Source organism: Mesoplodon mirus, assembly GCF_964341445.2.
Source record: "Mesoplodon mirus genome assembly, chromosome: X".
NCBI classification, from domain to species: Eukaryota; Metazoa; Chordata; class Mammalia; order Artiodactyla; family Ziphiidae; genus Mesoplodon; species Mesoplodon mirus.
This window is the reverse complement of record NC_138981.1, coordinates 35,691,800-35,708,715: the sequence shown is the minus strand read 5'-3', so window position 1 is coordinate 35,708,715 and position 16,916 is coordinate 35,691,800. Positions and strand designations below refer to the sequence as shown.

The 16,916-nt window shown below is 43.1% G+C and overlaps 1 protein-coding gene across 8 annotated transcripts in view; it reads right to left on the bottom strand.

Annotated features, from left to right (window-relative positions):
- The window catches only part of SYTL5 (synaptotagmin like 5), a 249,609-nt gene that overhangs the window by 117,494 nt on the left and 115,199 nt on the right, over nucleotides 1-16,916 (bottom strand). For 6 of the 8 annotated variants that reach the window (XM_082610596.1, XM_082610593.1, XM_082610595.1 and 3 more), the window contains exons 5-7: nucleotides 15,662-15,770; nucleotides 12,446-12,580; nucleotides 1,027-1,168 (exon numbers count right to left, since the gene is read on the bottom strand). In XM_082610596.1, the coding sequence (XP_082466722.1) occupies nucleotides 1,027-1,168; nucleotides 12,446-12,580; nucleotides 15,662-15,770 (386 nt within the window). The remainder of the gene's footprint in view (nucleotides 1-1,026; nucleotides 1,169-12,445; nucleotides 12,581-15,661; nucleotides 15,771-16,916) is intronic. The other 2 variants (XM_082610598.1, XM_082610599.1) reach the window with 2 other exon arrangements.

Genomic DNA, 16,916 nt, shown 5'->3' with positions numbered 1-16,916 from the left:
ACTGCCCCCGTCTTATCCAGAGTAAATGCCAAAGTGCATACGGTGGTCTACAAGAACCTATCTGGCCCTAATACCCCTTTGAACTCATTTCCTAGTACTCCTACCTTCGTTCACTCACAACAGCCACGCTGGCCTCCTTGTTTGTCCTTGAACACACCAGGTATGCTCTCACCTCAGGATCTTTGCACTGGCTGCTCCTCCAGGGGCATTAGAGATCTTTTAGACACTAGTGAAGTAAGGGCACTGACTATGAAAGATGGAGGTCAGCCAGAAAGTGACTGGAACAACCTTCCTGTAATGTACTTGTTGAATATCAGTGCTGTCCCAGCATGGATGAAAACCTTGCCCCAGACTCCTGCATGGCTAATTCTTCCACTTCCTTCAAGTCTTTGCTTGACCAGGGCTTGGCATATAGTAGGCCCTCATTAAATACTGGCTGAATCAAAGAATTGTAGTTTGTATATAAAGATTTCTTAAATATAGATGTCAGATATATATATGGAGTTTCCTGCTTAATCAAAAAATCTAGTAGATGTTCATTCATTCAAAAGAACAGCTTATACACACACACATACACGCACACACACTATGTGATTTAAGTCTCCATTATGTGTTTATTTTAATGGATGTATAGAAAAGAAAACGATACAAATATTTCAAGAGTCTAGGTTTCCTAATTTTAATTGGTTTGGAAAATGTTTAGAACAGTCAAGATCTTGACAAGCAACATGGAAGATCAAAATCAGAGACTGCTGAACATTATTTATATTTTATTGAAACCATATAGCCATTGATACCCCCCATCAAACAAATTCCACCTTTGAACCTTCTCTTTCCCTTTCCTTCTCACTTGAGGCCTCCTGCCAGGAGCTAAGGATGCAGGAGGTTCAGTCCTGATAAAGAAGCATCTATGTTAAACAAGATAAACAACATGGTTTCAGGTACAGAGAGCTGAAGCCCAGCCATGCCGTGGTGGTGAGGCTTAGTCCCAGAAGGGGGAGTGTTCCTTCACATCCGTGTACTTACTCGACTGCTGACTGAGGTCACGCTGCGTGTGCTTGGGGCCGGTGACCTCTGAGTGACTGGGGTCACACCATTGCTCCGGATGCTCTTTGGAGTTCCAGGACCAGCTTCCTGCTCGGTGAAACCTGATGAACCAGTGCTTCCCCTAAATGAGAAAGAATCTTCTGACTTTAAAATGGAAGCAGAGCGGCGATGAAAGACACAGTCAGGGAAAAGCTTCCAAGAAAACAATGGCAACACGTGAAAACCTTCAGGGGCTCATGCGGTGCAACATCACTTGTCTGACTCCAGGGTCTTCGTCATTGAACTTACCTCTCCACCCTTTTTTCTTCCTACTGCTCACCAGCACACTCCCAGCCAGCCCAGGTTCCCTACAATTTTCTCAGCTTACCATGCTCGTGCTCATGCTTCCACTTCTAAGGCTTTTGCTCACGTTCTCCCCACCTGATACGCCCTATTTGCCATTCTCTGTTTATCCAAATCTTCCCCATCCTTCAAGGGCCAAATGAAGTCCAGCCTCCCCAGTCATGCCTTCCCTGTCTATCACAGGCCTTGTCAACCTCTGCTCTACGCAATTTCTGGTGATTTACAGTCTTTGCCAAACTATGTAGAAGTTGCCAACACAATGTCTTGTTTGGCTCTTTAACAGATACGTGGGCGTTGGTACCTCTTTCAACTGTGAGCTCCTTGGGGACAGAGTTGATGACATATTTACCATGATATCTCTAGCACCTTTACAGTATCTTGGTGCAAAGGAAGCACTCAGTACCTATGTAATCAAAGATTGGCAATTATATTTTCTCAGTGTTGTTTTTAGGGACTGACTCAGGGCGCACATTTAATGAATGTAGGATAAAAATAATGACATTTTGTAAATGGGTTTGATTCACTTTCATGTTTGTTAAACCCGATTCAATTCCATTCAATAATGATTAATGAAAAAACAGTTCCTGCCTGGAGGTGATCACAATTTTCTTATTAAATGGAGCTTCATAAGTAAATGAGTTTTGACAAATGAGTTTAAGAGAAGTGTTCGTTCTTCTTTTATTCTTTGTTCTCAGTGAGTACAAAATAAGCTAAATGGGAAAATATAAGCCCTTATGAATTTCACTCCTTCAGTTACTATTTTAATAAGTTATAAGTGCACCTATAATAATAAACATCTTCTTGTTAAAGCACAAAATGATTAGAGCTCACAGTTGAGCCAATAAGAGGAGAGACTTATAGGAATAAAGGAAGGGCACTTTTTAAAAAGAATCACGGCGCACGGGTCACTACTAGAAGATAAATCTGGCAGAAGCAAGAATCAGCAATGACCAGTGGAGCTGTCAACCACAGCTTGTAAGTTTTTTCAAGGCTCTGCACCAGAGAAGCCACCAAAACCAAATATACCCTAATTGATACGAGCAGCCACCAACACTCTCGATAATTATGCAATTAGCAGCTGCATTTACTGAGTATTTTCTAGGTGGTTGACACTCCCCATTCTGCAACATCCATGTTAAAAAAAAAAAAAAGGTATTAACATTCCTATTTTGAAGATAAAGAAACTGAGTCTTGGAGAAGTTAAGCAATTATTCCATACACGCATGCGTGTGTGTGTGCATACACGACAGAGTTAGTATATGACAAAGTCAGGATAAAAACAGAATTGTCTGCTTATCCAAAGCCTGCACTCATGCTCATGCAAGTTTCTCACATTGCTTATTCATCATTTCACCAAGATCAAATTGTCACAACCAGGCAGGTTCTACATGGATAGAATGTAGAAGAAGAATGCTATCAAAAAGAAGGTAATGAAAGGATCAGAGACCTGAGAGTTAGTTTCTTACAATTCAATTAAGAGAGCTAGGAAAATTTTCTGGGTAGTAGTCCTTCGATACTACACAGAAACAGACCCTGCTGCTTCTTTCTAGAAGCAGTACTTTGAATAAATTATAGTACTATGGACTCTGCTCAGGAGGGGTCTATGACTGTGTCTTTTGAGTCTAACAACAAGAAAATAAAATTTTGTGATTAAATACATTGATACAATTTGAAATTCTAAGTTCCTTGGTAATTTACCTGACTCCTCCTATCTCAGGTGCTACAGTTCTACATTTGATAACAGTTAAATATATTCATACCTTTCCCAAGTGATGCTGCTTATTCTCAGAAGTCCAACTTAGAAGGGTCTTAGAGACCTACCCAGTGACGCTGCCCTGTGTGACGCTGCCCTGTGTTCATAGGTTCTCTACCCTTATAACAATATTACCACAAAAATCTCTCTCCCTCCTGTTTTAGGTAAAATCTCCTTAAAAAATAAGCGCTAGGACTGAATCTTGCAGAAAGGAGCCCAGACTTTATGACCCAAGGGGATTTATGTGGGTATGTCTGCTTGTGTCTGTGCTGAAGGTCCTCTCAGACGCAGGTGGTTTTGTAAAAGTCCCCATCATGGATTAGCCTTGCTGGAACCCAAAGTCCTACTTATGTGGAAGCTCTGGCAGAAGTTGATTAATTGTGGTGATGACATTCAAGAGGCTATCCTGTAATAAGGAAAAAAGTCTTGTGATCATAAGCCAGCTACTGGAAATTACTGTTGCCAGAAGCATTATCTCAAAAATGGCATATACTTTCACATTTATCCCTGACATTTACTGTGAGCTTCTTAAAAATATTTTCCTCTCAGTTGAATGTTTCAGTTGATTAAACTAGAAAAGACTTAGTCTAATGAGGCGGAATATCATAAATATATGGGTGCCAACTCTTTTAGACATTATGTAAAATCTGACATAAAATACATGAATCTTCACCTCTTAAATAGAAAGAGGATAAAAGCTTCCTCAAGCCTAAATTAGAGAAATTTAAAGTTCAATTAAGTAAGAGCTATTTCTGATCCCGATATCGTTACTGATATTTAAATTGGAAGTATTAGAAATCAGTGCTACCAAACCTTGAAGCTAAATTTGGCTTAGGGGGAAACCGACAAGAAAAAGATACATTTATCTCGTTCTAATAGGGCCCGAAGTATGGGGAATATGACACTGTCTGGGGAGCTTGGAAATTCAGAGTTACTTGAAAGATACATTTCCTAGGGTAAGAAAGAGTGTCATTTACTTTAGCTTATGAGTTGCTTTTTAAAAGCCTTCTGTTTTGTTATCTCTAATTTCATGCTGGCCCAAAACCTTGAAAATGGCTTCCTAGATATATCCATTTCTAGATAAAGAATCCAAGGATAGGGGACAGAAACTCTAATTTAACGAGTTGCCTTTCTGGTTTACAGAGCAGTCTCCCAGGAGTTGGAGCCCGGAAAGAATTTCCCAGGATTCAACCTTCCCAGAGCAGGCTGACATGGTTGAGCCTGTGCCTGCCTGGGTAAATGAGTGTTCCCCTAACGATCAGCCACAGAGGCGGCATAACATTCGTTCTGCAGTTTACACGCTGTCCTAACTTCTTTTGGTTATTTCAGATCTGAAATAAGTATGGAAGGGACAGGCAAGGGAGGTTGTAGTTAGAAAGTGACGCGAGCCTGTTAAATGGGACAGAGGTGTTAAAAAGGAGAAACGAAAGGGGAAAAAGCTGTACGTGGCTCAACCTTCCAGTTTTTGGTGATCCCCAAATGCAATGTCTTTGTCAACACCGTCTTATGCAAGCTGGGTGGCTCTCACCCTTGGTTGCACATCAGAAATATCGGGGGAGGTTTTAAACATCCCCATGCCCAGGCCACACCCAAGACTAATCACATCAGAGCCTCTGGGCACGGGATCTAGGCATCCATGTGTTTTACCACGGCTCCTGCATCCCCTACCACCAGCCAAAGCTGAGAAACACTGGCCTAAACTGTGGATGAGTTTAAATTCATTGATCTCAGGCATCTCTCCAACTGCCTTGTCATTTCCTCTCCTAGCACGACTTTCTTTATTCAGCACGGTGCTCGCATCAAGAGAGCGGAGCTGTCCTCACAGCTTAGATTGTGAGGAATGGAAGGACGCTTTCTGTGTCAGTGAGTGAATGTATGGCACCAGGGGTCAGCAAACTATGGCCCCTGTATCGGATTGGCCCACCACCTGTTCTTGTATAGCCCACGAGCTAAGAGTGGTTTTACATTTTCAAGTGGTTGGGGGAAAAAAAAAAACCCACCAAAACTCAAAAGAAGAATATTTTGTGACGTGAAAATTATGTGAAACTCACATTTCAGTGCCCATAAAGTTTTATTGTAATGCAGGCATGCACATTCACTTTTTGTTTTGTGTACAGCTGCTTTCATGCGCCTGCCAACTACAAATTGGCACTTGCCATCTGCCTCTACAAAGATGAAGTCACTAGCCACTGTAGCCACTGATCTCCAACACCCCCTGAAAGGAATTCAAGGTGGAGATCAGGAATGAGGCCCTCTGTGCACTGGGAAAAACTGGCAGAACAGGTCTTCAGATAGTTAGATATTTTCCGGAGAAGACTTTATGAGCCCAATTCTTGCATCTCTTTGTATCTAGGAAAGCACTGGAATCATTCACGGTGACGTCTGTTCCTCGTGACTAGCAGCCAGCCTCTGCCAACATGTGTGCTTCACTGCACGTCCCCCCTTCACTAAAGTCACATATAACACTGACCTTCCGCCTGCCTCTCTGGAGCACTTCCTCAGAGCTCTCTGAAATGCCGTCTCCGAGACTATAGTCCTCATTTTGCCCCCAGTAACACTTAACTCACAACTCTCATGTTGTGCATTTGTTTTCAGTCGACACTACAACAGCACAGTGAGTAGTTGAGACAGAGACCATCTGGCTCACAAAAAGCCAAAAATATTAACTATCTGTACCTTTACAGAAAAGTTTCTTGGCCCCTGTGTGTCTCCATTTAAAAACCAAATTCTTTGGAGAGGTCAACACGCCCCAAAGGAATGAATTTCTGGTAGCGTGTGTGTGTGTGTGTGTGTGTGTGTGTGTGTGTGTGATACTTACACACAAATGAACCATCCTAAGAGCTCTTGAACTCTGAATTAGAGAAGCAGATAAATATGGAAGAAGTGGAAATTCATTAAGCAGTTTCTCTAGCTGCAGTTTCCTCTGAAGCCACTAGCTTTCTGGGGCTGAATTACACATATTTTCCTTCCTTTTCCTTTTTGGAGAAAGGACAGATATAATACAATGTGGTAGGTGCTCAAGTGAAATCTTGTTCGATGAATCTTAGTGTTAAGTATATAAAGAGGCTTGATCATTTGATTTACTAAAACAAAAGCTGATTTGTTTCATGGTTTTTAAATGTTTAGGGTTTCCTCAAAGAATCTGTTTCCTTTAAAAAGACTCTCTAAAATGGAGCAGACAGTCATCATAAGGGAAGGACTCTGGGTATGAGGAAAAAGAAAATTAAGAACAGGTAGAACTCTCAGTCTGATAATATTTTGGTCGTTTACAATCACAACAAAATTCTGTTCCCATGTCTAGTTTCTAAAGAATGGCTGGAAGCCAGTTGGAGGAGAGGCCAGCAGCCATGCAAAACCTTGGGGGGACTAGAAGTCAGAGCAAGAAAACCAAGTGCCCTCCCCCCCTAGACAGCAAGGAAAGCAAGTGTTTAGAAGAACTTAGCTTTCAGTAACCAAATGCAACAAGCACTTACTCTGCACTTAGTAGCTGAGATTTGCTAAACTCCTGTTCTACCTGTAATGCTATGCTGCTTATAAGAAAAAAGTTACCAAGGAATCCAAAGCCATCCATATCCTGGTCCAATGAAGCTCTCCATCTCATCTCTTGTAAACCACATTTCAATTTTACACTCTAAAAACCCTGAACTGTTTGTTTTCTAGCACGTGCAAAATTGCTTTATGCCTCTTTTCCTTTGCACTTTCTAGTTCCTCTATCTAGAATGTTCTTCTTACCTCTCTTCACCTGGCCAAGTCCTCCTCACTCCTTCAAACTGCTTAGGGACCATCTCCATGAAGCTTCCCTGAATCCTCTGGAAGGTTAAATGCCTAGCTCTGGTTTTCCCATAGCACATAGATATCTTTTTAGCATGATACCATATTGTCTTGAAATTATTTGTTTAGTCATCCCAACCTTCCCTGCCAAATTGGAAGTTCACGGACGGGTGGAAAAGTAGCATTAACTAAGATCTTCCACATTTACCACTTGGCATATAGTACTAGGCTAATAATGTTGGCAGAGCTTTGTGTTGAATTCATCTGTATAAATAAAATGCGTAGGTGGGAAACAGTTGGAGAAATGACAAGATAACAAGGAGGTGGCTTCCGGCTTACAATCATTTGGCCACAAGGATGAGCAAGTCAAGAACCCAGTTGTAGTTCAACCTAAGTATAGTGTCAAGGGTCTGGCTGAACTCCCGATCTCCATACTGCCTCACATTATTGATGTTATACTAAGGAACGTCTCACGTATATAAAGAAAACATAAATCAGGGGCTGAGCAACTGGTGGCCTGACACTCTGCACTTTTGGAGGAGGTCTGAGAGCAGTTAGGAAGGGATGCTGTAGCAGACATCGGTGCCCCCGCCCCTTTCACCTCAGCACTCACCTCTATCCACAGAATCCTGTTTACTAGGGACACCCACCCACAACTCTACACCTGAGGACTTTTTTGGATCCCAAGAGCATGGAGCTCCTGTGCATAGAACAAGTCAGACGTGCCCGAGAGTAAGTGCCCCAGAATTAGCCCTCAACCAATGATGAACAGGGAGCTGGTTTATAACTACCCCAGATTCCTGATCTCTTGACTGGAAAACTCTGAGAAGTGTTCTAGCCTGTGTCCTACAGTTGTCCACCGAGATTGAATGCTAGTTGCCGCAGTGGTAACTGGCTTAATGACACACTCTTTGGCTCCCCTCCCTTCCCTGGTTCACTACCTCCACTCCCCTGTGTGTTCCAAGACCACATCCTAAATAAATTACTTGCTTTGGAATCCTTACATCAGGGTTTTCTTCTGGAGGAATTCCAATCAAGATAGATGTATACGGTGGGCAAAGGATGTGTTGAAAAGGGATGGTCTTGAGTTATAAGTTTCTCGCTGAAGAAACTCTAGACCTCATGTAACTCCCACTAATATGGTCACAGTTCAAGTAAACTACAGACTCTCATGATTCCACATTCCCTCACCTCTTCTATCACCTGTCCATCACTTCATGGAAGTATTGATAAGATTCAATACTGCGGGGTGCTGTGAACAGTGTGTTCTGCTTTTGGATCAGAGCCAGCCAAAGCAGCTTGTGAAGCTTCACAGAGACTGGGACAGTCAGTCCTGGGCTTCCTAGAGAGCGATTAAGAACAACTGGAGAAAACTGGAATGTGCTTGGGCAGGGGGTGGTGGTGGGGGATATGAGAAACTGGTTGGTTATCAGAAGGTACAGGTTCCCATGGTTAAATGCTTGCCATATCCCCCAATGTCATGATAGAAATGCTGCTGAGAAGCACAGCAGCATCCTTTATCCATTCGTAACTGAACAGAATAAATTTTCAGTTCCAAGTTCCACTTTTCCTTTCTGTCTTTTAGGGGACACTACTGATGTCCCACCCAGGTCCCCTCAGATCCGTTGTACCAGGCTCCACACACGCATCCTAGCTGCTGGGTGTTTTTCTGCTAATGGCTTGAACCTATGACCTTCAGAGATTTGCCTTTAGCACTGGAGGCCAAGACATGCCTTGAGGTGTGCCTCCCCTGACCCTCAGTTAAATCTGAATTTCAGATAAACAGTCAAGAAGTTTTTAGTATAAAAATATACTACTATTTACGTAGTATATGAAAATAAGATTTCATGAAACATGCTTTTTAAAAAGTTCTTTAGCTGGAACTAAAATTTACCTGGGCATCCTGTGTCATTATTTGCTAAATATGGAAACCCTAAGGGGACCTACAGACAATGACTGATTGGGACAGAAGTGCAATGGTCCAGCTGCTCAAAATGGAAAAACCTGGAGACACTTTATGTTCCAGAATCCCTTGCAGGATCAAGCTGAGTTCTCAAACTCAGACCTCACCCGAGATAGCACATTGCTTATCTTCTTCCTTTTCTTTATTCTGTCTTTCTTATTCCCTTACTGGTTCCTCCTGGAATCATTTCAATTAACACACAAATTCCTCACTTAGGAATCCTTGCCTGAGGGCTCGTTTCTAGGAGAGTATGATTTAAGATAGATATCTCACAAATCACACCATTTCGACAAGTCATCACAGCGTGAAAGGAATTAGGAATCACTGCCTTGAAGAGCATTCTGTTTATTAATTATAGTTCACATTTACATTCTTTTTCAAAAATCTCATCTGCCTCATGTGTCAAGTCCCTAGCAATCAGTGAAGAGCCATTTGCCATGTTCCTCTGAGAGGCTGCTGAGGCTTGACTAAGCCATTCACACATTTCCCTGCTTTGAAACTACTGAAAAGAAATAAACTCTAACCAGGCATCTACTAAAACATCATTTCTACTCTGATATGTTAGGAGTTGTTTTTTTTTTTTGCGGTACGCAGGCCCCTCACCGCTGTGGCCTCTCCCGTTGCGGAGCACAGGCTCTGGACGCGCAGGCCCAGCAGCCATGGCTCACGGGCCCAGCCGCTCCGCGGCATGTGGGATCTTCCCGGACCGGGGCACGAACCCGTGTCCCCCGCATCGGCAGGCGGACTCCCAACCACTGCTCCACCAGGGAAGCCCCTGTTATGAGTTTTAAAAAAGGATGCCCAAGCCCAACTGCTTCAGGAAAAGAGCAACAAACTACGAAGAGACATGCACTGAGGAAGAGAAAGGGGAATTAATTGCTAACCTAGGTCAGGTAATAGACCAAAGAGACCAGAATCTTGCAATTCTCTTTTGGGGAACTTGCTGTTCCATATTAAAAATGATTTATAGGGGAGGCTGCAATTCTGCTTGCAGAACCTAAGGAGAAAAGAGTCTGCCAGTTTTACCACTTGGCTTTGCAGAATTATTGCAGCTCCAAGCAAACAAAAAGGAGTTAACATCTTTACGTGATGGGCTACCTCCTGCCCCAACTTTTCTAAGGAATAATTTTGGGATAAGGTAATTCATCTTGCTGTGGCAGTCCATTAATGAGTCATCACTGCAATAAATACATGTTCTAGGAAAAGGACATGTTGTTCTACTGATCTCCCAAACATCCTGACTCTCTTCCTTCATGCAAAAACATTCTTCTTGGCATGCTTCAGCCAAAGCACCCTGACTGCTATATTCTCTCTATAAACCATCTCGGGTATTTACAATTTAAAATATAAAATCTACTTAGGGATGACCTTCCAGTTTACAACAAGAAAGCCCCTGGGTCAATACACCAGTCTTTGGTGAAACATGTCCATATGGCTTTATAGCTTTAACTGCACGGGTCCGTTTATACACTGACTTTTCTCCCACAGTAAATACTATAGTACTACACGATACACAGTTGGGTGAAGGCTTGGATACAGAGGAACCATGGATAGAGAGGGCTGACTGTCAAGTTATACTCGGATTTTGGACTGGGCAAAGTGTGTGTGTTGGGCGGTGGTCGGCGCCCCTAACCCCTGTGCTATCCCAGGGTCAACTGTATTTATACCCAGCAGTAGTTAAGACACAAGGAATAAACCTAGGCAGATAGATTCTGAAAGAACGGCGTAAGCAACGTGATACTGCAGAGCATGCCCCTTACTCTTGTTGAGTAACTGCAAGACAAATTAATTTAAAATGGAATAATTTAATGTTTGTTGGGCCAGGGGACTTTAAGTGTTTTTAACGGGGGACTCCATCTTTCCTCGTTTTATATATATATATATATTTTTCCCTTTTAAATGCCAGCTTGAAATATGAGCCAAGAGGGCTCCTCCATTGAGTCCCCACAAGGCTGAACAAAAATAGCAACACTAAGCGAGTTGCTTATCATCTCTAAATAACCTTGATCACTGTCTGAGAGTCAGGAATTCAGCAATCAAAACCAAAAATGAGCTTTTTTCTTTATATAACGTTTTTGTGGGACACGACAGGGGGCTACCCCAACGGAAGTCAAAGGAAACGACTTCAAGGACAAACGCAACCAGGGTTTAAAGTATTTTTTTTATCATAAAGGAAATAAATCTACATTCTTAAAAATTTGGAAAAGAGTGAATACAGTGATAATCTTTTGATAGTGGATGAGAAGTGATTTAGTTTATGCTTATTTTTTTCTGTGCAGTTTTACATAAAGTGACACTAGTTTGCAGGAATGCTACAGGGCAGGGGTCTGGTAGCGGTCCACAGCCTGTTAGGAACCGGGCCGCACAGCAGGGAGTGAGCAGCCAGCAAGCTAGTGAAGCTTCGAGTGAAGCTTCATCTGCTGCTCCCCATCGCTTGCATTACTGTCGGAACCCCCGGGGAAAAATTGTCTTCCACAAAACCGGTCCCTGGTGCCAAAAAAGGCTGGGGACCGCTGCTATAGGGAAAAAGGTATCAGTATGAGAGTACCTGTGCTCTTAATGAAACATGAGGGTAGATCTTTTTTCTCATCGTTGCCTTTGATAATACACCGGTCATGAAAATAAGCCTTGACTTATGCCCCAACAGGATAAAAAACATCAAGCCTGATATGAAATGACTACGCTCTTGGCTATCCTCTCTCTCTTTACTTTTCTTGACAAGGTGATAGCTCTATGGATAGGAGATTTGAGGAGCTGGCCCACTGACAACAAGTTAGAGGTGGTGGAACTAGAAAGAAGTGGAATTTATGGAAATTCTCTGAGGCAATTCAAATGAAATTATTTTTAATTTTTTGAAAGCTGCAGGGGACTTCCCTGGTGGCGCAGTGGTTAAGAATCCACCTGCCAATGCAGAGGACAGGGGTTCGAGCCCTGGTCCGGGAAGATCCCACATGCCGCAGAGCAACTAAGCCCGTGCGCCACAACTACTGAGCCTGTGCTCTACAGCCCACGAACCACAACTACTGGGCCCACGAGCCACAACTACTGAAGCCCGCATGTCTAGAGCCTGTGCTCCGTAACAAGAGAAGCCACCGCAATGAGAAGCCCGTGCACCTCAACGAAGAGTAGCCTCTGCTCGCCGCAACTACAGAAAGCCCGTGTGCAGCATCAAAGACCCAACACAGCCATAAATAAATAAATTTATATTTAAAAAAAGCTGCAAGGAATGTGTGACACTCAGAGGTTTCTTTTTCAGAAGCTTAAACAGAAAAATATCACGAAATCAATGAAAATAATTTATTTTTCTGGATCTCTCCATCTGAACTGCAGCCCTGAGTCCCAAAACATCAAGTCTCAGCCGTGCAGGTAACACAGATGGTTTCAATAGCTGTAATTCCAGAAGTGTAAGTGCTTCCCATTTCAACTAAAAAATATCCTCCTGGCTTTTCACATTATGTGTTAGACCTCCGAGAGGGAATACTTTACAGGTATCCAGAAGCACTGTTTGGATGGAAATACATCAACCTTATCCTCAGGCTATCCCATTGGCCAATCTGTATGTGTCTTACCTGTCTGAACCAGGGGCTGACTTTAAACTCCGAAAATTTTGGCTGTCTAAGTCCAAGCTGTAGCTCCGCCCACTTTCAGTTTTTGAAGTTACAATTTCTCCTCTGGTTGCTGATCTGAACTTGCTAAGAAGAAATCTGAAATTATACATATATATATATATATATATATATATATTTAAAAGCAAGACAAGAAAGCATTTAAACATATCATTTCAAAAATACCATTTCTTGTACTTTCAACAGTAAATAATTCTTCTTTCAAGCAGACTTGGGGCTGAGAAATTCTGGGGAGTCCCCAGGGCTTCTGCAGTAGAGTGTCAAAGGTTCTGGTAGAGGAGGTTAGGATATTCTCCCAAGGCCGTACCAGTTGCTGGTAAGCCAGGCCTCCGTCCCTTCTAAGAAGAAGACCATTGACTTTGGGGACTCGCCACTGTCACCTGAGAATGGAGAAGCGACGCCTGGGCAGAGCCTGTTTACAGGATGCTGAGAAAAGGGAGCTTGAACTCACCTTGCTCAGAGAGGAGAGCCAGGATGATCCTCTGAGACCAACTGAGGTAGCAACTTATTAGACTGCAGCTCCCTGAGAGCAGCAACTCTGTGCTTCTTGTTCCCTGCTAGGTCCCCTGAGTTTAGAGAGATGCCTGGAACGTACTAGAACCCAGACAATTCTTGTGGAATAAGTGATGGCACCCATGTCTCTGGGGTAATAAGTTTGAACAATGGAATGGCTCATACCAGATGAAATTTGATTGCATGCCCATTTCACTAAATTACTAGGAACTTAAAAAGAGCTTTTCAGAAACCAAGATTCAAGTGACAATCCAGGTTACCAAAGGCCTCAAACATGGATCTTTCCAAATGCACTTGGATTAAAAAACCAAAGCTATATTTTTTGTGATGGTATCTGGAGAGACCAGTTCATTTACTTTACAGGCTCCAGTTTTCTCAGGGGGAAAAAGTATTCCAGAGGTACTGGGACAACCTTAATAGAATCTGCCAAGTTGTTTCTGCTTCAAAGACCACTAGAAGAATGTCTTGTCAAAGCGTCAGAAGCTTCAATCTAACTGGAAAATTACATTTTTGGTGAGAATAGCAGTTAATATAATGTCAATTTATGCTGCTCTGAGAACCACCTTGTACATGTCCTTCCCTCTGCAGTGCTGCTTATGGTGTCTCCTCCACCTGGAATCACTGTTCCTCCTCTTTTGTTATCCTGGCCCCATCCATCTTTCAAAGTGCTCATCAAGTCCCACTTAGAATTTCATGTCTTTCCCAATGGCCCCTGTGCCCTCCCGACATCAATGATCTAAGCCACTTATTTAATATTTAATTATTGGGACTTCCCTGGTGGTCCAGTGGTTAAGAATCTGCCTTCCAATGCAGGGGATGTTGGTTCAATCCCTGGTCAGGGAACTAATATCCCACATGCTGTGGGGCAACTAAGCCAGCACGCTGCAACTACTGAACATGTGAGCCACAACTAGAGAGCTCGTGTGCTGCAACTACAGAGCCCACGTGCTCTGGAGCCCTCGTGCCACCACTAGAGAGATGCCTGGAAGGGCCTGCATGCCACAACTAAGACCCAGACCCGATGCAGCCAAAAAATAAATAAATAAATATTTTTAAATTAATTATTTATTTCCATATTCTATCTCTTGTAGTTAACTCCTTGTCTTGTTGTTTTAGAAAGGCTTTCAGGCAGCTCATATTGTCATCTTATGTTTTTCTAAAATCCTTCTGTACAAATTAACTTTTCAGGTGTGGACCTTTGAACCTTTTCTTCCTGACTAGGTGTTATATTCCTTGAAGACAGAAGCATCAGATGCCAGTTTTGAGTTCTAGCAGGGCTCACTGTTGTCTCCTAGCTCCAAGCCCACCATTCTGTAACCCACATAGTGGTGCCTGGCCTGGGGTCTGCACACTACAGCTCCTAGAAGCACTTGTGGGCTCTGAGTTTAATTCAATCAGACCACTGATTGTTTTCAATGGGCCAGGCACCATGCTGGGTACTGTAGCACAAAAGCAAAAAAGACACTGGGCCAGCACTAAAGGAGCTTACAATTAAAGGGGGGGGGTGGTATTGAGTGAGACCGGTTCATTTACTTTACATTCTTGTGTAAGGAGGGGCTTTGTGTCAGAGCGCACCAAGTAACGAGTGACGCATGGGCACAAGGCACTGTGGGAGCCCCGAGGAGTGACAAATGGGTTTAACGTGGTAGGAAGACTCAACACATAGGATGTATGGTCCCTCTAGGCTATCTTTCCCAGTCATCTCTGCTAATTAACAAAGACATGGTTAGTCATGAGCCTTTGAGTCAAATGACATTTAGGTTTCATGTCTACTCACAGTTCAAGATTCTTTAAAAAAACAAAACAAAACGGAACAAAATGGACTTTCCGTAGCGACAGATGAAGGCTCAGGGACTGGCAGCCCCTCACGTTGGCTTCTGCTGAGAACGAAGCCACACTACCCAGAAAGAACCATAAAGCCACTGGGTGTAGATTCGGATTCTCACTCCCTCGGCCACAAAACTGGCCACCAGTTGCCTGAGAAATGGAGACTGCAACAGGCAGGGCTGTAAGGCAACAGTTTGCCTTTGGGTCCTTATGACCTGCATTTTGGGGGCCACTTGACTCTCCCTGATGGAACCTTCTCACTCTGAGTTTCCCAGCGCCTCCCTGAATCTTGCATCCCTGTGTGCCTCCCATTCCTATTCTCAGCACTTGACACATATTTGCTTTCTGAATGAAGTCAGTGAGGTGGGCAAATGATTTCTTCCTTAAGGAGGCCCGCATTTCAAACAGGGGAGACAATGTTTTAAGTCCTATTAATAAATCTCTGATTTGGCTGTTTCAGTTTGCAACAGCAATCAGGTTGGGTGCGGGGGAGGTGTGTTGACCCTACAACAAAGGCAGTTGTCACCTCCTTACAGACAAGACTGGCCCTAGCATGAAACTTTCTACCCAGAAGTAAAGGACCAGATATGTTAAGTGAAAGAAAAACTGACAGGTTCAGGTCAGAAGGGACCTTTATCTAAAACTGAAAGTAATTAAAACTGCATTTCCTGAGGAGAATGATAGGAGAATGTTACCTCGGATGAGTCTCTGACCTTCTCTGGGTCACTTAAGTGACATTAGACTTGAAAAACTAAAGCATCTATTTCACAGGTGACTGGAACAAAGATCAAAGATTCCCTTGAAGAGGCTGGGTCTTACCCCTTTTTCCTGGGCCCATCGTGGCTGGCCTTCCGCCCAGCAGAAAGCGAAGCGTCTGACTTTTCTGCGTTCTGGTGGGTTTGTTCTTGGCTTTGTATTTCTTCAGCTCCTCATGAAAAACAAACAGAAGACAAATTTACATATGAAATGGCCAGAAATGAGAGCAATTTTCGATTCTTCATTCACTTTCCTACATTAGCACAGGACATAGAAGTCTAAAAAATTGGCAGTGATGTTCCCATCCATGTTTCCTGGTCACACACTTATTTCTAATCTGTTGAGTGTCCCACAGTTAAATGAGGACTAAGATTGGGACTCAACTGTGGGAGTTTTGCTGAGATCAGCTTTCTAAGGGTGACTGCAATGGAGCAACTATACATGATCCCTCTGCAAATATTTTTAGGGAAGAGGAGCTTGGTTCATGAGAACTCCAAATCCCTAGAGACTGAATTCTAGCATGGGATTCTAGAAACGATACCCTGATTTCTGAGCACATAAGCCAGACTTCCTGGGAGGGCCAACATCTGTGTACACACCTCGTGACCTGAGAGACAGTCCACACTCTGGAAGGTGCTGAGGTTTGAGCGGAGGAAGCAGCCAGAGCTAACTGCTTACTTCTAACTCCACTCTGTCCCTCTGTGGCATCAGACCTGATGTTGCCCACCTGGGAAAGCCCTTCCTTGCTACTGTGACACCCAGAAGTGGCACTGGAATCAGGTCCAAGCCTCCCAGCCCTACCCGCCAGACTTAAAAATAAGGGCATTTGTCTCCAGTCTCTGAAAGGGGAGATACCCTAGGAACAGACCAAAAGACACCTGCTCCACCTTTACTACAGCATACCTGAGAAACATGATCCTAAACACAGGTTCACTCAATATTTAACCACTTAAATTGTAGTCTGAATGCACAGAGCAATGTTCTCAAGGTGGGGTGTTATTTGCATTTGGTGACGGTATAATTATTCATTGAGTAAAACCGTCTTGTGCAATTTCAGGCCATGCAGCATCTCTAAATGCCATTAATTCCCCCATAGTCATTGGGACAACCAAAAATGCTCCCTTGCATATCTTAACACTCCCCTAGCTTGATGGAGGGGGGCACAGTACAAAATATCAGCCCCTGGTTGAGAATCACTGGATGAGAAAAAGTAACGTTTAAATGAAATCTGAAATACATCCTGTTGAAAAACCAAGGATTGCTTTCACAATGTGAATCATGTAACTCATCTGTTTTATGTTACTTTCTTAAATGTTCA